The sequence below is a fragment of the Mus pahari genome, chromosome 4 (assembly GCF_900095145.1).
Source record: "Mus pahari chromosome 4, PAHARI_EIJ_v1.1, whole genome shotgun sequence".
NCBI lineage: Eukaryota > Metazoa > Chordata > Mammalia > Rodentia > Muridae > Mus > Mus pahari.
The window spans coordinates 35,655,459-35,675,836 of record NC_034593.1 but is presented as its reverse complement, the minus strand read 5'-3'; the positions used below and the strand labels follow the sequence as shown (position 1 = coordinate 35,675,836).

General features: G+C 49.5%; 1 protein-coding gene across 5 annotated transcripts in view; it reads right to left on the bottom strand.

Annotated features, from left to right (window-relative positions):
- Positions 1-19,980, bottom strand: part of Jade1 (jade family PHD finger 1) — a 53,849-nt gene extending 33,869 nt beyond the window's left edge. The window contains exons 1-2 of one of the 5 annotated variants that reach the window (XM_029537291.1): positions 19,962-19,980; positions 1,856-1,933 (exon numbers count right to left, since the gene is read on the bottom strand). In XM_029537291.1, the coding sequence (XP_029393151.1) occupies positions 1,856-1,907 (52 nt within the window). In that variant the 5' untranslated portion in view covers positions 1,908-1,933; positions 19,962-19,980. Of the gene's footprint in view, positions 1-1,855; positions 1,934-17,808; positions 17,857-18,208; positions 18,333-19,272; positions 19,545-19,622; positions 19,801-19,961 lie in introns of those variants that run through there. The other 4 variants (XM_021195743.2, XM_021195747.2, XM_021195746.2 and 1 more) reach the window with 4 other exon arrangements.
- Positions 19,981-20,378: the final 398 nt, after the last annotated feature.

The following is a 20,378-nucleotide window of genomic DNA, read 5'->3' as shown; positions in this document are numbered from 1 at the left end:
AAAAAAAAAAAAAAAAACAATGGCCCCTCACAGCAAAGGTTATTTTGGCTGGAGTGTGTAAGTGTGTGTGTGTGTGTGTGTGTGTGTGTGTGTGTGTGTGTGTGTGTGTGTGTGTGTATACAAGTACATGCATGTACCTGCCACATGTGTGGAGGTCAGAGGACAGACAACTTGCAGGAATGGGGTCCATTGGGGTCTGAGTGATAGGACTCGGGTTGCCAGCTTTGGCAACAAGAGCCTCAATACACTCTGCCAGTGCTGGACACACTTGCTGTGGGCACTTTCTGAACTTAAAAGCATAACTTAAAAAAAAAAAAAAGTCAGGAAAAATTGCATACAGAAGTAAACAGGGGCGGTTGAGGACACTTTGGCAGACAGGTGTCAAATAGAGAAGATAGCAAACTCAGAGAAGTAAAAAGCAGGAGCCTCACACCCAACTTGGTGTCCCAAGCTCCAACAGGTGACTTTACCTGCCTGCATATATAGTGGGAACCTCAACAGCCTCCCAGGAAGTAAGAAAGAACACTGTTTTGGAGAAAACTTCCTGCCTCCCGCTTCCCGCTTCCCGCTTCCCGCTTCCTCCCTCACAGCTCCCTTGTCTGGTCCAGATGCCAACTCTCCAGTTTCTCAAGCATCTGTCAGATCTGGCCTTGGCTCTCCCCCCACCACCACCACCCCTCCCCCACCCCCACGTTCCCCTCCCATCATTCTCGTTCCAGACCCACTGCTCCTTGCCTTCAACAGCAACAGCCACAGTTCAGCCAGACAGCCCAAATCCACACCACAGTTTCAAATTTGTGGGCCTTCCACTTTCTGCGTGGCTGACCTCGAAGCCCCCATGGCAGCATATTCATGCTTGTGCTGACCACCTAAGATGCCAGGCATTCAAACAACCCTGCCTACCCAAAGCTTTTTATCCCTGGGACCCGCCCCAAAAGCTGCCTCCTCCCTAGGCCTTTCCAGACCACCTTTTTTGAGTTGCTACCTACCATTTCTAAAGCACATGGAAAGAGCTATATAACTGCCCTGGTAACATCACATCAGAGCCGTCCCTAATGTCTGAGGCAACGTGCCTAGAAAGCAGGCCAGGTCGCTTTCCCATCTCACAATACAGCAAGCTTCCTTTCCAGGCTTCCAGAGTTTAATGTGTAATGTCAAACCTAAGCTAAAGGGCTGCAGTTGCAGGCACTGTGCTAGGTACAAAATCCCCCCTCTGCCGTCTGAAGGGAGCGCCTCTCTCAGCAGTCTGTTAGCTCCTCAACAGACACTGTGTGACATTTATTTTGACTGCCTGGAAGCCAACGAACTCCTGGTTCTCAGCTACACTGTGAAAATCTGAGGTTGCCAGAGAGCTGAGCTGCAGACAGTGACGACATTACTCCATCCTGTGACAGCAGGAAAGGGCAGGGGCGCGTGTGCCATCTATGAAGAGCCTGGACTTGGTACCTTCACGTCACGCTGGGCAGCCCTCCATCTGCCCTGGAGCCCCAGCAGGCTCAGCCAGTTAATGATTACCTGGCTTTGATTAAGTCTCCTCTTCAATAGAGAGCAATGCGAGGTACCATAAATGCTGTTTAATGAAAACAGGCACACCAGTGGCTCTTGGAACTGAATCCTTCCCTCTGAATAACACACAGGAAGCCTGCAGAGGCCTGCCTGCAGTCAACCTTACGGGGGAAGATCTGCTTACAGCCCTGCAGTGTCACACTCACGTGTCTTTCTCCAGGCCTTGCCTTTCTCTGACCTGCCTGAGATACAAAGGGCCTTGGCTACTTAAGAGCATTATACTAAAAAATCATGTTTTTACACTGACCCAAGCCCTGGTAGGCTCCAAGAACAACAAAGCAGGACTTACTGCCATTGTCGTCAGAATCCTCACTGCTGCTGGGAAGGCGACCTCGTTTCATGATCTCCCCGGGAGACAGCAGGCAGCCTGCAAAGCAATGAGACAGCACTTAACCCAAGATGGGAACACGCGATCATCAACTTGTGCTTCAGATGGCAGCCAGGATGCTGCAAACACAAGCAAACACAGGCCTCGAGTAGCATTTGAATTGCAAACAGTGAAAAGACCAAAGGCACAGAATTAGCTGAAATCATTAACAGAGCAGGTTAAGAGTCAGTGGGGGGAGGAGTGGTAAAGTCACACGTGGGCAGGTCTCCCAGGTGCCACCTTTCCCTCCAGTTCCCAGACATCACTACAACTACTCCAGCAGTCTCTTCAGCCCTGGCAGCCAGCACTACAGAAAACAATCCTCAGCAGTGGGCACTGCTCCCTCATGCTTGTTGGGGGGCAGGGATGGGGCTGTGCCTACTACTGTGTTTACAATACTGCACTGGCATGATCAGGCTTCCTTGGCAAGGCCTGCTAAAATGAGCCCCAAATTTTGCCAAAATGAGCTATGCAACAAGCTGTGGCTCTAGAACGAACCAGTGGGGTGATGGGAAGACACCCATCTTCATCTGCCTTCCCCAACCCCTCAGAGGTGCACAGCTGGTGCTGGAAGGGAACTACAGGCTTCAGGAACCCCGATCCGGACCCCTTCCTTTGTTCCTTACAGTGACCCATCCAAGGTCGTACTAGACATGGAACCCCTTCCACTCCTTGTTACCCAAACCCTCTGAGGACAAGTATGAACTAAGTAATAATCAGGTAATAATAGCCTAGCCTACCTGGCCAGTCCTTCAGCACAAATCAGTTCAAAAAAGCACTGCCTTCATGAAAGAGAACAGTGGGCCAGGACTACACAGACAACTACAGAAGAACTTGTACAGATCAACAGTGTTTCAACAAGTCAAAAAAAAGCTTCTCTAAACTAAAATAATTGATTGCCCTGACGTCTGTGGGACCACAATCTTCCTGCCAGATCAATGACTCCCAAAGAAAAAGGAGAGCTTTTCAGGGCAGGAGAACACCTCCCCATCTAACCAAGCCTCCTTGCTGGGAATCACCACAAACATAATGAGGTCTGTTTAGCACAGAGGAGCAGTGTGGAGAGCCACTGCGTTAAAGCAAGGGAGTAATTAAAAACCCAAAGTTCCACTCCGGACAGATCTGTAAAAAGGAAATCAAGAGGCAGAAAACACCAGACCATAGAGGAACAAAACACGCCACTTGGCCTAAGGGCTATTTTGAGTTGCCTTCTTCCTGCCTGATCATAAGTTTACCTTTTGTAAAGGAAATTTACACTTAGGTGCCCCCACAAAACAGCTCTTATTCATTACCATTAATCCTCAATTACCATTAATCTCCCTACATACTTCAAGGTCCTCTTACCACAACTTGCCTCCCTCAAACCTAACCCCCTCCTCTTGCCGTAGTCCTGTCACAATGCACTGCACTTTTTAAAGAGCAGCACGAAGTGCTGGAGAGAAGTGCTATGGTAAGGTAGCTCTTGCACAGGGCCAGAGCTCAGTTACCTGAACCCACCGGGGGCCGCTCACTATCTTCTGTAACTCTGACCCAGCCTCTGTGGTACTGACATTCCCGTGCTCATACCAACACAGACACATAATTAAAAATAGACCTTTTAAAAATTACAATAGTTTATTATCTCCATATCTAATGCTGTTGGAATGCCTCTCACTCTTTTAATGTGACACAAACCACACACACACACACACACACACACACACACACACACTAATGTTTATATACCTCTGTTCCTGTAACTTCCGTTGTCAACAATTCACATCGGGACGCTGAATGGTTGGTAAGTGTTTCTGAGCCATAGGACTGGGTAGTATGTTTCCCTTTTTGGAACAGACCCACATGATTCATCCAGAGATGCAGACTCCTGAACTTTAGTGCAATATTTTATATGTTCTTCCAGAGAAACTCACTCAATTCAAAAGTTGGTGGGCTTTTTTGTTTACCAACTGATTCTCTAAGATCAGTTGAAGGGGACTGACTGTAGAGATGGCTTGGTTGGTAAAGTGCTTGTAGCCCACAGGTGAGGACCTAATTTCCATCCCCACAGCCCACAGCCCACATAAAAAGGCAGGGTTCCCAGCAAGCAGGTAGAGACAGAAGGACCCAGGGGGCTAAGTGGAGCAGCCTACCCAGGCCCATCAGCGAAAGACCCTGTCTCAAACAAAACTAGCAACTCCTAAGGCACGCATGCGCAGTCACACGTACCAGTAAAGGACTGTCCTGTAATTGCCAGGCATCCAAATGGAATCAAAAGCTCTCTTCAGAGAGACACTATGGGCTACAGCTTCATTCGCAGCATGGGCAACCAGTCCTAAGAGCCACCCACTCACCCTTCCCAGAAAGGTCCCTCGCCTGCAACTCTGGTCCATCTACAAGCAGTCTACAACCTGACTACTTGCGTCCATGATGTCCACGACTGACACACACCTGTGACCCTCTTCCACTTGTCATGGGTGTCTTCCCTGCCATCCATGTGTTAGAAGCACCAACTGCTGACAGCTTTACTCTCTGCCAGCCTTTGAAGGCCACCCCTGCTCCCCAGGGGCACAGAGGGAGGAAACGCCTCTCCCCACAACAGCTTCAGCTCTCTGCAGCCTGAGTTAGAGGGTTTTAAAATTCGAAAAATCACCACCTGAAGGGGGAATTCCTAAAAAGTAACACTGTGATGCAGCCCAGCCTGCGCGGAGTGCGCCACCTCCGGAGCAGGTGAACTGAGAACGATGAGAGTCCAGGGAGACCCAGAGAACTTGCCGGCTAAACAAGGTGGCGGGAATTCCTCCATCCTCACTGACCAGCCAACCTACGTTTTCCTAAACAAAGTGGCGAGAGCTAGGAATCGCTGACCATCAAAACGCCCTCATCCCAGATTTCAGATAAAAACCTCAAGCTAGACTGAGATTCCAAAATTCAAGCAAAAGCACAAGTAAAAATAGGATTTTCCTTCTGATGAATCCACTCGTATTCACCCTGAAGACCCTGGTAATGGAGCTGAGAACAGAGTTCTCTGCCTGTGGTGGGGTTAATGTTCAGCAAAATTCCCTCCTCTATGACTCTAATGTACTTAAACCTTGACATCAGGCTGATTTAATCTCACCCAGGGCTACTTACTGTATCAGAAAATCAAAGTCTGCGTTACGAGACAGGGTTTCTCTGTATAGCCCTGGCTGTCCTGGAACTCACTTTGTAGACCAGGCTAGCCTCGAACTCAGAAATCCTCCTGCCTCCGCCTCCCAAGTGCTGGGATTAAAGGCGTGCGCCACCACACCCGGCTACTATCTTTAACACACACAATGGAGGCTGTATGTTGCAAGCCTCTGTCCACTAAAAGCCAGCAGGAGGCGAGCCTCTGTGTCACTATCCCTGATGTCTGGAGCACTGGCTGGTTGCTACCTATGAGATGGTAGGGAGCTAAGTGATAACCAATGAAAAGGACTCCTCACAACACTCCAGAGAAAGCAGTAAGACGCCCAACTGCATGAGCGGCACACACCTGAAAAGGTGGGACCTGGCTTTGCAGAGCTTCTGGCCTACAGGATACTCAACAGTGGTGAGCACTAACAAGAGTCTGTACAAACCCAGAGGCTGAAGGAATGGAGGTAAGGCATCAAGGTGATGTAGCCAGAGAAGAAGAGCATCTCTGCATAGGACTCCAGTCACCATCTCCATACTCTACACACTAGTCCTTAACAGTGGAATCCTTTTCCTTTTTTCATTTAGTCGATATGGGTGTTTTGTCTGCATACATGACAATGCACCACATACATGTCTGGTGCCTGGTGCATGAGAGAGCATAAGATCACCCGAATTCAAGCCTTAGTCCTCTGTATGAACAGCCAGTGCCCTTAACCACTGATCCATATCAATAGCCCCTAGACATCCTTTCTTATATGTGACTGCCAAAGCTTATTGATTGACATCGTGTAACTTTTGTCAAGTCCCCCTACTTCCCTATGGGTTTGGTCTTCAACCACTCTTGTGGTTTGAATTCACCCTTGAAACAAGAAAACATGCCTGAGCAGAAGTATTGAGGGGTGGAGAGTCATGGGAGATGCTCGGAGCACAGCCCTCAGGACTACACAAATGCTTCTCTCTCTGGTACCAGGGTGGGTACCACAGATGTGAATTTGGCTAGTTTGGCTCACTCACCTTGTTAGGAAGGCTCTCACCAGATGTGGCCCCTCATTCTTGGGACTTCCTAGCCTCTAAAGCCATGAGCCAAATAAAGGTCTATTGCCCTGAACTTATCCAGCATCAGTTACTCTACTGTAGCAACAGAAAACAGACTAAAACAGCCACTTCACCTAGATGTCCTTGCCACAACCAACTACAGGAAGTGAACCACCCCTGAGATGTACTCAAGACCCACAAATCCCCCTCTCCAGTCTATACTTTGAATGCACGCCAAAGTGCAAAGTGCCCAGAACCCTTCCCAGCTTTGCTCAAGCATCCATCCTAGGAGCTCCCAGACAGTGCCTTGGATGGGCCAAGCCTCTGGCCGTTTGGGTCTCAGGTCTCATCCTGGGCCAAGGTTGCTCTGCTGCCTTTCCGAGGGCTACCAGTTCAAAGATATCAGACATCACCCTGCACTCTAACTCCACACAGCTCACTCTGTACCACCTAGTTCAGCAATTTTCCTCTAGCTAAGTTGCTGTTCAAGATCAGTATTGACTTTAATAGTTAATGAGCAGGGCATGGTGGCAGGTGCGCGATTCCAAGCTTCAAGGCCAGTCTGGAGTTCTTAAGAAGATCTCCACTCAAAAACACGCACATGGGGCCGTCAAGATGGTTTAGCAGGCGAAGGTGCTTGCCACCAAGTAGTAACCTGAGTTCAATGCCCAGAACCTACATAGTGGAAGGTAAGAACTGGAACATACATACACAGGCACTGTGCACATGCACACACAGAGAAACATGCATACACACATGCAAATCCACACACACTTGTAATTAAAGTTAAAACACAGTAACAATAATGGAAGAGAGAAGACATTACAGTAGATTCCTTCCAAGGAGACAGCTGCACCCTGTGAAGTGAGCAAGCAACGGAGTCCAGCCGGAGTCCGGCGGTGAGGAAAGAAGATGACGTCAAGACCAGACCGGCTCACAGCCCGGCTGAGGAACAAGGCAGAATGGAGTGACATTCCCAGGAGGGACTCCAGGAAAAGGGATCTAACGCAACCAACTTGGTAAGATGAGTGCAAAAGAAGCCCAGTCGGGAGTTAGTGCTGGATGCCTCGTGCAGGCGACATTTTCTGAACTGGCTGAGCACGACTCTCCATTTTTATTTTATGTGTGTGGTGTTTTGCTTGCACTTATGTCTGTACACCTGTAGTACCACAAAATAGAGTTCTGCACAAAGTTCTACATCTGGGAATTAAACCTGTGTCCTCTGGAAGAGCAGCCAGTGTTCCCAAGCCCTGAGCCACGCCTCTATCTATCTTTCTTGGTTTTAAACTAGTTCTCTAAGTTAGCATACAGACTAATGGTTACATTATGGCCTTTCCACGTTTTTGGGTCCTTATATTTATTTGCCCCTCCCCTGCCTGCCTTCTTCTTACTGGTCCTCTTCCTCTATCCAGACAGTCCCCTCACCCCTTCTTTCATGTCACATGTATTCCATTAGCCTTTGGCTCCCCTATTCCAGGATTTCTTCCCTTAACAGGGCTGATAAAGACAGAGAGGAAGGCCCAAACCACTCTGAGGTCAGAGAACAGCCTGATAACCCCTGCCCCCCAACATGCAGTGTTCTGGGTTCCCTGCAGTGCGCCCCTGAAAATTACAATTTCTGGAGAACAATTTCTTTTTTTATAATGCCACCAAACATGGCTTAAATGGATCCAATGTACAAGAGTCCTGAGCCCGTCCGCTCGCTGTGAGAAACATGACAGCCATAGTAGTAGGGAATAGGCATGTCATGTGGAGCACTAGGAGGTCCTTCCTAGAGAGCTAGAGAAGTGGCTGGCCAATGACCCCAACAGGACCACCAATCGCCATCTGCCACCTCTGTTCACTGTTCACTGCAAGGTGAGATACACCTGGACAGCTGTGGTGAGAGCGCAGGGCACCACTCCTGGGGTGTGGGGGCAAACACATTCAATCTGTGGCATGAGCTAAAACACAGTCTTTACCTACACATCAACTGCAAGAAAACTACACCTAGTAGAAGGCTACAATGTGAACAAGCTGTAGACTGTTGCTGCCTTCCTGGATGGGGTAACCCTAGAAGCTACGGTCTGTGTGGTTAGCAAGGTCCCTCAAAACCTTCAAACTTTAGTTTCCTTTGACTGAAACTGAAGAAGCTGCCAGGCAGTAATAGGAAAGAGCCAGCAGCTGACTGCCCTGCCCTAAAATAGCTCCAGAACTGGAGTCACTGAGTTCAGTGGCCCAAGGGTCAGAGGAGACGAGATTTTACCGAAGATTAAGAAAGGGGGTTGTTCAAAACTACTCCTGAGCTAAGGGACTCACAGGAAGAGACAAATCAGCCAGGACTGGACCGAGCAGGGACCATTTATCTGGCCATAAACTCTACAGCTCTAATAAGGATCACACCCCAGTGATTTTACTATCTTATGGCTCATATGCAAAAAGGCTGCCTTTTTCCTCAAATGTCAATTTTATGTACTATGTCTCCATTGTTATTTATGTCACTGGCAAGAAGTTCCAGAAGGGACTCAATTAAAACCTCCACACACTTTCTTAGCCAGTTATCACCCAGTTCAGTACGATGTCTACTGGACTTGCCTCCTGGATAAATGGCTGAGTGACCACGGCCCATGCTCGCAGGCTTGCTGGCCTTACTCACCAGTCAAGTATCGAAGTGACCCTTAACTGGAGCACCATCTGTTATGCTAGTGTGAAACTTATTGGTGTCCTTCCATGCTCTGTCAGTGAAATGCACTCTCCCAAGACTGTGCTGTCAAACACCAGGTGACCTTACACAGAGCTGAAATCACACCAGCTACTCTGCCGCTTGCCCATCCACAAATTTCAGTATTACGTGATGACTGACTTGCAGGCTGCAATTGTGAGCCCCTAAAAGATTCGTGTTCCCCACCCCCAGGCCATCTTCTTCTGTCCCAAAGTGCATACAACTTTCTAAGCAACCAGATGTGCTCAGTAAAGCCTGCCTGCCTACCTGTCCCTAGATTAATGTATAAGAAACTGAGTGTTGTCTTAACTTTTAAGGCAATGGGGCATAAAATTACCAAAACTAATCCATATGCTCAAGTCTAATACAGTGACAACAGCTTACACATTTCCCACTTTAACTAAAATGAGAAACCATACGACATCTAAAGCCAAATCTAACACACAAACAATCAGGAAGTTAAACAGATCCCAGTTAAACTTACGGGCACTGCAGTCTAAATATTTCAACCAAAATAAATGAGCTTTTTAAAAATGTGTGTGTGTCATATACCAAACTTTAAAGAAAATGCTGCCCAAGCAACTATAGAACCTAGCTGTAGAGCTGATGCCAGCAGTAACTATGTCCTCCAAAAAAGACCTCTTGACAACCGAGCGGGCACTCACTCCCCTGTCTAATGGTGCAAACACTAGCACTGCCCTGTGTCTGAAAGAACAGACTCATGTAGACTCTTTACCAATTAGTCTGAACTCAGATTTTAAAAGCCAAGAAAACCAGCTGGGAGAATCTTAAGGAATTTATAAATGAAGGCTCCAGAACAAATCACAAGCTGCTCACTTGCCAATTTATAAATGATTCAATCATTGCTTACACCTAAGACAGTCCTTTAGCCCCAAGGTCTATGACTGAGCACTTAACTAAGAGTCAGAACAGAAGCAGGCCAAGAGAAGAGGACGAAACAAGATGTGAGTGTAAAGCCAGCCTGGGCTACATAAAGAGTTCCAGGCTAGGCTATATAGCAAGACCCTAGATTGGGGGTTGGGAGGGCTTAATAAGAGTGGCTGTGAGAAGCACTGTGGGTCATCGGTGCCTTGGTGCCATCATGTATTTTAACTTCATTTAACATGAAAGTAAATGAATTCACACCCAGAAAGTAACATCAGTAGTCGAGCCTCGAGCTTGATCTTCCCAGCCCCAGTTCCATCTACAGGGAATCCCTTCCTGTAAGTCTTGCTAACAGATGGAAGGATGAGCCAGCACAGACTTAAAGCAAACCAGGCAAGCGATAGGCGTAAAAACTCCAACAAGAAACAGGCTCGCTTACACATATAGGAGGAGGACAAGAGATGCGCACGACTTCTTATACTCAAAGGAAAAGTCTGAAGAACAGAAAAGAGCCATGGTGATTCTAAGAAAGGGGGGCAGTGGCCCGCTGTAGTGTAGACAGAGTCCTAAGATCTTTTATAGTTCTGGAAGACCTTTACCATGAATGTTTGCCATGCTTCTATCCCCTGCTTCTAACAGTAAAAACCTAAAATCTGAAGTTTCTTCTCGCCAGAACTGAATGAGCTGACCTGGACCAGAAGCTAAGCACCCATACGGCAAGCAGCACCAACAAGCTACAGGCATATACACACATACCTGCACACACAAATGCATGCACACATGCACAAGTGCACACAAGCACACCCATTCCTCAGATGGGAGTACTACCCAGACTTATCTCAAAAATATCTGATAGAAAGGCATGAAAGAAAGCTTATTTTCCAAGGCATTCATTCAGAAGTTACCATTCTGTTCTGCCTTGAGGTCCCTGAACCAGGTTCTAACACACAGGCCACACTAGGAGATCATCAAAGAATGACATTTTTAGGGACGGTGCAGAAGGGTTCCAAACCCACTATTGCACCACTAGTGGAATACACTAAGAGATACGGTATCTACTGGGTAATCTCAGGGCTTTTAAACGCTCACGCAGATGTTCTTACTGGTTACATACAAAGCAGCCTTTGCAGAAGCTAGGCTCGAACAGCTAACGACAATTACACTGTACAGACAGACTGACACGCGGCTACTTCTGAGGAGCTTTGTCCCTTGATCAGACCCAACTGTCGCTAGCGATGTTAAGTCACAAAAAAAAAAAAAAAAAAAAAAAACCTCTGCAGCACTGTCCTGGTGGAAGCCAGAGAAACAAATTCCCAGTGTGTGTGTGTCCAAAGAGCCAGACAGCAAGCTTAGCGAGCACTGCGCCTCTCATGCCAAGTTCCACGTGAGAACAAACACTTCACCACAATTACACGCCACACTGAGATGGCTGCAGAAACATCAGATGGTCTGAAAACCTAGCAGAAGGTCTGCAAAGCACCAGGCTGAAGCGGACGCCTCTCACAACGTTACTCGGCTACAGGAAAGTTTCCCAAAAGGAACCATAGAGCGAGAACTGCAGTGCTGAACCAGACTCCAGAGATGAAAGAATGGATGCACGCTCCCAACTTTAAAGAGAGCACACAGAATCCTGCTGAAGGCCGGCAGCACAGGAAGAATACAGAGGCCCCTTGCCAGGTAGCAAGCACACCTCCTCCTGAGCCCTGGACCATGGTCTTCCCAGATTCCTGGAGGACTACTGGAGTCGGAACTCCCTAAAGACTGAAGCCACTGTGTTATCAGCACACAGACAAGTAGCATGAAGTCCAAACAGCAATCTGTCAAATGAAGCATGGCTCCTTGCAAGCTAATGTAAAGGTGGCTGCCACTACCACCTGCCCAGCAGAACACACTCCAAGTTCCATAGCCCTCTCCACCACAGGCAGGAGGAACTCCTCGGAGCAGGCACAAACTGACTGACAGTGCTCTGCTTGGCATCACTCCCCCCCTGGTGGGGGGGGGGCCCACCAGGGTACCTGTTGCTCACCCAGGACCTCTTATCCACACAGGTGACTACAAAGGCACACAGCACCCCTCCAGAGGAACATAGGAGTCTAAAACTGCAACTCTGAGAACACCGATTCCATGTGATGGAATGCAGCGTTACTCCAGTCTGATATGACACAATAAAGTCAATTAAGGCGAAATAGATGATTGATTGACAGAAGGCAGATAAAGGAAGAAAGGACCGCCCTCAGACTAATCAACTCTCTCTATATTTAATCAAACTTTTTGGGGGGGAGGTGGGGGGGGTTGGGGAAGACAATCTCATGTATCCCAGAATGGCCAGCAATGCCCTAGGCAACCTCAGATGACCTTGAACTTCTAATGCCCCTGCCTACACCTCCTTAATGTTGAGATCACAGGCATGTACCATCATGCCTAGTTTAATATGGTGCTGGGGACCAAACTCAGGGTTTTGTGGATGTTAGGTAAAGGTCACACTGTACAGCCTGTCTCGGAGAGCCTGGACTATCGACTGTTTTCAGATATCTGAAACAGTGAAGGAGAAATGAATGATTCACCACCATTCAAGTCACTGGCAATGTGCTGCTCTCCTGTAGCTGCTCAGGGGCTACTGTGACCCGGGGGACCCACAGACACCCCTACCCCTTCACAAAAGCTCCTACTGGCCCTTCAATCAATCAGCAGGCAGGCGATTATACATCTACAAACATGGGGTGTGTCTTGTCAAAGGAATCAATTACCAGGTCCCCGGATAGAGATCTTAAGGCTCAAGGATCAGGCATGCTCCCTCCTTAAGAAGTCCAGGACCAGAAGAGGTGGAAAAACAAACAAGAGGATGTGGTGAGCGGCGGGGAGGCATCCATAATGCCCCGAATCTCCCTCAAAGTCAACCCTGCAGGCTGCTGTAGGGACCAGTGGGCCCTCTGTAATAAAAGCTGCCAAACTGCTTATCTGGTTTTCCAGCAATAACAGAAAAGCAAGCACCCCAAACAGCAATTTAACACAAGAAGGCAAAGGATGGGAGGGAGACCTACAAAGTCACCAGAAACACTTAAAGGAATCTTGACTTCCTAAAGGAGCACACTGAAGCTACTCTGAAGCCAAAAGTCTGTGCTTCCTGCCCTTCTGGGGAACTCGAGCAGCCACAAGCCACAAGCCAAGGCTTGGAAGGAGAGCCTTGGGTAACTGCGAAAATTTAATCTTTGAGAGTACTACATGCTGAACAGACAGAAACCAGGCACTTGCGCCTCAAGAAGCTGCTAAGTTGGCTCTATTTCTCATTCTTTCCCCTGTAGTAGGAAGGAAACAAAAGCTAACCGATGCACTCCTCAGCTTGAACCCTCAGTGCTGAGACAGGCAATGTAAATATCTGTTCAGAAACAGTCTTGGGTAAGGGAACTTCCAGGACAGGAGACACCTGATGCTCGGTTTTATTTCTGCTTACTCCAATTGAGGCATTCAATGAGAACACACTACAGCTTTCATTTCCTCGCAAATAGCCCAAAAGAACCTACACTTTTAATACTAACGGAAAGGACAGGCTGGAGGTGTGGCTCGGTGGTGGGACAGGCGTTAGCAAGTAAGTATGAGACTCTAGGATCCACCCCCAGCACCAAAATATAAGTATAAGTAATCTAAGAATGAACTGACTTCAGCAATCTCAATCGCCTTGCTATTCTGTACCTGCAGAGACTAAAGCAAGCAAAACGGTAAACACTGGCTTACTGTTAGAGTAATGGAAGTGTGGGTACAGCCCAGAGGTATGGAGGGCACCTGCTTAGAACACAAGATGCCCAAAGCTCTTCTTCAACACTGCGGAAAAACCAAGACTAGTCTCTAAACACCTGCTGGATGCACACACCTACCATTGGTCTAGTATTAATAAAGGATTCAAACTTTAAAATGTGCAGCCCCTCTCCTAGAATCAAGCTGTCCACCCCAAGTCTAGTATTTTTATTTCTGTTGCTCGGGTGAGTAAAAACTCCCCCAGGAACCACTCAGGTCTTGGACTAGAAAAGGATCATGTGCTATGTGCTAGCATAAACCCTGCTAAATCTGACTGTCACACTCGGCTGCATGCAGGGCAAAGGGCCCCTAGGGTCAAGCCTGTATTCAGAAGGCAGAGTAACTCACCAACTGACCCCAACCCTGCTTAAATATACAAAAATAAAAATACACACCTACCTTCTTCACAGACCTAAGTTTGTACAGGAAAATGTCAGAGAAACGACAAGAGACTATCAACTAAGTCTCAGTCTGAGAGTACATTCTACAAATATGAAAGTACCAGTCCCTGGTACCGTTAGCATGGGGGAAAACTAAATAAAATAACCAAACAGTAGTTGTCAAATGTAGGGATAGTCTCTTGTGGACTGTGAGCACAGGAGGGAAAAAAAAAAGCATTCCCCTGTCAATCAGGAGCTAAATGGCCAATGACAATGCAGGAGAATAGGCAGATCATCTGGAAAATAGAGGGACTCTGATGAGGACCAGGGAGAGGGACTTCGCCATGAACATTCCGTTACCAAGGGAGTCATCAGGAGGATACCAATAGAGCAGGACCAACCAGGGCAAAACTAAGTTGGCAAGTGCCAGGATGTGTGGTAAGTAAGTAGACAGCCACAGACGGGTTAGAATAGATGGGCATCTACCTAGCTATTGTGCAAGCCGCTTTTTAGTATACAGAGGGTCTCCCTGTCTTTCTTTGGGAGCTCGAACAGGCGTAAAAAAGCCAGAACTCATTTTGCAGTCAAACACAGTAGTCATTCTAGTTTTAAACTTCTTTGCTGAGCCTAGAGCCATACAGTGCTAGGAAAGACCCTGTTCTATTGGGCAGAACACCCAGCCCAAAAAACTCTTAAGAGCAGAAGCAGAACATGCCGCAAGACCCTGGAAAGGGAGAGAATAAACTTAAAACATACAACTTCCAGGAAAACCAACTATTCTCATTAAACTACTCTGCTAATTAATGTTGTCACGAGGTCAATGTGTTTTATGAGTGAAGGATTCGAAGCAAGCTCAAGTGTCACAGAGGAAATCAGGGAGTAAGATTATGATGCTATACACAGTGCCAACCTCCTAAGGGAGAATCTGACAAAGAAAGATGTTTAAGGTGCTCAGGAGCCAAAGCTCAATGCCATTTCAAGACACACTGCCAGCAATGTCCCAGTAACCTTCAGAGACTACCCAATCTATAATAAACCTGTGGGAAACTGGATTAAGTACCAACTCTTGACAGCCCACTGACAAATGATGTCACAGGTACTTTTAATACTAAACCAAAGGACGAATAAGAGACGAGGACAAGAGACATAGCTATAGACAGTCATTTAGTCCCTCCTTACTCCCAACCCTGTCAAGGATTCAATGCCCATCGGAGACCTTTGCACAAGCTATGCCAGCCACATCACAACTGAAACTTACGACAATCCTTTCTCCAGGTGACCTGAACACTCAAACACCAGAAAACCACACTTCCTTTTCAAACATTTCCAAATCTAAGATTCCCAAATTACAATAAAGACATTTGATTTGAGAATCTTAACTTAGTTAAACTTCACGGCCCTACGTTCATCCGCTCACTCTCAGGCGCTTCGTCAAAATGTTAGGTCACATGAAATGAATGGTCCTTCAAGGGTCAGTGGTTTCAAAAAAAAAAAAAAAAAAAAAAAAAAAACCTGGCCTTGTGACTAGGGCTAAATGGGAAATGGGTAATCAATGAGGCAGTTTACCAAGCTAGCAGACAAGGAAAGGCATGGATATGAGGCTTATTTGGATCCAAGCACACAGACACTGAACTCGAGTAAAACATCTGTATTTTTCAACACCACCAATAACTTCCTGACCCAAGGGATAGTCTACCACCTAGTGGGGCACACGAAACTCTGCTTCTATCTGTGCATCCCCATGGTTGGTTCACTGTCTCCTCCAAGCCTCTAGGCTAGGCAAGCTTTGTCTCTAAATTACAACTCCTTAAACCTCCCGTCTCCTCTGTGACTCTGTCTACTTTGCGACCGCGGTGACTACAGAGTAAAGTCATTATTCATAGAGTACAGAGCTTCTTCAAGTGGTGGAGACAGGCTACCCCTGCCCCCTTTGACTATGCTGGGGACTGAATCCAGAGCTTCAGGCAGTGTAGGTTCACAGCTCCAGCATCACTTAGCTACACAGTCCAGCCCTACTTTTTCTAACAGTTGAAATCCCTGCTATGGGGAAGCAGCATGGGACTGTAAAGGAGAAAAAAAGTCAAGTCTACTACACACTCTGGGAATGACTATCCACTCTGCAAGCACAGACATAAAGACGTGGGCAAACCTCAGAATCTCAAGGTCAAATACATTTACAAAAATATGCAAACTTTATTAAGGGCATAAAACAGCAAACATTCAAAAACTGTTGTCTTCAGCTGACCGTAGTTGGTAAGAAAATGCTGGACTCTGGGGCCAGAATCGCAGGGGCAGAGCTAGTAGATTCATACACAGGCAACATGTAGTTCAATATTTTCAAGAGTCCACTTATAGCATTTAAGATAGGTCTGGGTCTAAGGTGAGTATAAACCTCTACTTGCTTCTAAACAGACATAGTACGTGCCCCCTTCATCTACATTTTTCAGTTTTCTGTGACAATGCCCTTGGTCAATAATACTAAATGTAATAAAGATTTTCAAACATGTAAAAAAGTTCTAGTGAACGGGACTTAAGATCTTTGTGGTAAGAAAGACTAAAGATTCTGAACTGCACAGCCTCAACTGTGGATGTGATCGACTACTACCTACAAGAAAAGCCCAACGAGAACTGAGGTAAATCCAACGAACCCTTCCTTCCTCCACGTACAGTCTATTCTATGGACTTTACTAGTGTGGTCTAACCACCAGTGAATCACTTTCAAGAAAATTATTCTGTCTTGAAACGAGTTCATTAGGTTTGAAAGGCACTAACTACCCTTCAGCAACGAGAGGTGAGAGGCACCTCCTCCACCACAGGTTTTCTAAAAAGAACTCCATCTAAGGGAGCCCTTTGAGGAAGAACCCCACAAACCTTCCCAGGAATGAGGACTTCAGGTCCTCTACCACTTTCCTAAAAGCTCTGTGGCCAAATCTAAACATTTCACACAAGGAAAATTTAAATTCCCCACAGGCCCGGGTCAACAAAGGGCGGAAGACCTTCGCCACCACGTTTCTAGAAAGCAAGCCACCTAACGCTGCTTTAAATGGGTCTCCTAGAGATGACGAGCTCAAACCGGTTTCGAAGACACATTTAAATCGCCCGCTTTTTTGTTGTTGTTTGCGCACAGCAATTCACCAGCGCCGAGAGTGCGGCCGCCCCCGCGCGCCCAGAAGGGGGAGCCCGGGTGTGAAGCCCGAGCCGGGAGCCGGGATGCGGAGCCCGGAAAGCCGTGGGCCGCAGAGGCGGTCACAGAGTGAGGGTCTCGGGTGTGGGGGGAACCTGAGGCCAGGGAATAAGTGGTGGGAATGGGAGGCCCTCGACCCAGGATCGGAAGTGCAGAGGGAGGCCCGCACAGGGAAGCTCTAGGGGCTGGAAAGTGGGGGGACATGTGGGGGATGGGAGAGAAAGGGAGCTGCGTTAAAAGGGGTGCAGGGCCCGAATCCCGGCTGGGGAAGGCCGGGTGGGCTGGGGAAACAGGCTGGAGACCCGGGGTGGGGCCGCGAACCGCGGGCATCGCGGCCACCCGCCCGCCCGCCAGGCGCAGGGCCCGGCTTGGCGCGGCGCCGCCCCCTCGCGCTCCCGCTCCTCCCGAGGCGACAGGAACAACAGCGCGGGAGGAGGGGAAAGTAACTCCGGCCCCGGTGCGGGGATGACACCGCCTCCCCGCGGCGCAGCCGGCCTCGCGCCCGCGCCGCCGCCCTCGGCGTTTGAAAGTGGCCACCCCCCGCCGCCGCTCCCGCCCGCCGCCACCAGCTGCACCAATCCGCTCGGCCCCAGTTGCAAATCAAACGCTCCCTCGCGTCCGCACGCCACTTGCGCCGCTGCAAACGGCTACGCCGTCCCTCCCCGGCCTCCCCGCGGGCCCGGGGAGCAGCAGAGCGGCGGTGGAGCAACGCGGCGGGCTCGGCTCGCGCTCCCGCCCCCAGACAGTTCTGGAAACTGTGGATCACCTCTGTCACAGGAAGCCATCCGGCGCGCAGGGCGGCGCGCAAGCAACAAACAAACGCCTGCGGCCGCCGCGACGCGGGAACAGGGACGGCGACGGGCGGCGGCCACCCCGCGCCGCGGGCTTTGTGCGGGACTCCGGCGTGGGGACGGGGCCGGGCCACCCCCGCGCGGACCCGAAGCGCCTGGGACCGTTAGGCGACGCTCGGGCAGCAACAAGGAACCGCCTAGGGGCCGCCGCCCGGCCCCGTCTCTGCGCCCGCCGCCTCTTGCCTGCGCGGGAGGGCGGGCTGCAAAAGTTGGCCCCGGGGCCAACCAGCACCTGCCCACGTGCCGCGTAGGCTCGTGCCCGGGCGTCCCCAGTCCCTTCCCCCCGCCGCCCGCGAGCGCCAGGTCACCTATTACCGGTGGGAGGGGAGCCCGGCTGCTATTTAAACGCCCGCGGAAGTTGAGGCACCCCCACCGGCGGTGCTGTGCACCTGCCTCCCGCCGCCGCGCTCCGCCACTTTGAGCAGCAGCGGCGTCCTCAGCCCCGCCTCCTGCCCGAAGGCGGGCGGGAGGGGGATGGGGGGCGGGTAGGAGGTGGAAGGTATCGAATTTCTCCAGCAAATGGGACCGTTCCGAAAGGATTCGGTTCTCCGGTCAACATTCCACATTCCATCCCTCTCCCGCATTTGCAAGCCTACGCCGACCAGAGCCGACCCGGAAAACCTACTGGCTACCGAACAACAGCACCCAACTCGCAAACACACTCACAGGCACCAGACACGTGCACGGGAAGGTTTTGCAACTTGCAGTCCCGGGGTGCACACCGCATGTGCATGTGCTCATAAGGGAGCCAGGAGACACAGAGACCCCACCCCCACAATTTGCAGATGGTGCCAAAGGTTGCAATCTGCAATCCGTTTTAAGTTCATGATTAATAGGTACTTTGCTCTACCGATGAAGTCTTTTACACTTTACAAGCAGTCTCGCTGAAGTAAAAGGTCTCATCATTGGAAACCCATTCTAGAAAAATCTAATTGCCAAGCTGTCCCTTCATCCCCTTCTCACTGCCCTTGAATTGATGCAATGAATATTTTGGACATGTGGTGACGCGGTGACAAGAACCAGGGCTGCGGCCACTTCACACAGATATACCTCCTCACACCTATGTTTGGAAAAACATACCCTCAGTCTCCTTCCCCCCCACACACACACTGTCAAACACTCTGGAAACATATATGTACGCGAACCTGTGCTCTGCCATTGCCATCTGTCTACCAAGTTGCTACTATGCTTTCCACTTTCATGCAACCTAAGACACTTTGGCTTTTTTTTTTTTAAATGTATAAACTAAAACTGGGTTTCTGCTGCTGAAAACGTTGGATGAATCACCGGAAAACCTCATGTTCTTCGTACATTTAAAAGGAAAAGCTCTAAACCTTCGCCCTCCTCCGATTGAAAATAATAATCGGAATAGAACTTACTGATCCGACACCGATCAATTCTCAGGCTCCGCGGCCATCCCGGCCTCGTCGCCGGCCCCCACCCGGCGATGCCCAAGTTGCTGGTGGGATAGTGCCGCGGCGCGGGCGGCCGCCTCCTCCCTCCGCGCTACAGATCCACAGCCCAATCTTTTGGCGCCATATTAATGACGTACTATATTATTTCCACTAGGCAGCGACCTTCGGCATTACATTACTCCCGAGAACTCCCGAGCGAAGCAACAAAACCATCAAATATGGCTGAGCCTCTCGGCTCGTCCTGCAGCCGCCGCGGCCGCGGCCTGAGACGCGCACCCCGACCCGCGCGCCCCCGCGCCCCCGCCCCCGCGTACCTGCTGCGCACGGGCTGGGCCTCCGCGGGCTGCGCGCCGCGCCGCATGGGTCCGGGCCACCGAGGCCCCGCGGGGAGCCGGGCGGGCCCCTGCTGTCGCCCGCGCGCTCGGCCGGCCCGGCGCGCCCAGGCCCTCCCGGTAGGGCGTGCGGCTGGCGGCGGAGGAAGCGCGGGGACGCAGACTCATTTCTGGGTCACTGCTGCCACAGGGGGGAGCACTTTAATCCCCAGCCAAAGGAGAGGGTGGGGACAGTGGGGCGGGGAGCCGCTGGTAGGGGCTTGCTCCCGTTAACTCTTGGGGTCCTGACTGCAGCCAGAGGGGCTCTCCCCCCTCACCCACCTCGGGAGCCCGCAAACCCTCCAGGTGTCTCCTAGGAGGAAGAAGGTTTATGAAATCATCCCCTCCAAAACTGCTGTCCCAGTTCCAACTCCGGGCGACATGCAGAAATGCATTTATTGCAAATTAGTTTTAAATCAGGTCGATTAAAAACGTGGGTATTAAAGCGAATAGCTTGAGTGGAATGGTTTTGCTTCTAGGATGAATAAGAAAATAGTTTTTTGTAGTAACAGTTTTGAAGGAGTTATGAATTCGAATGACAGTTTTAAGCACAATCTAATTCTGGGATGGGGAACACCAGCTTTACCTAAATTTGTACTTAACTCATTGAAATTTTGCATTCATCCACTAAAAGACAACCATCTTCTGTAAAATGTCTTGATTTTTATGTTACAGAGTTCTTGTCAGAACTGGACGTTT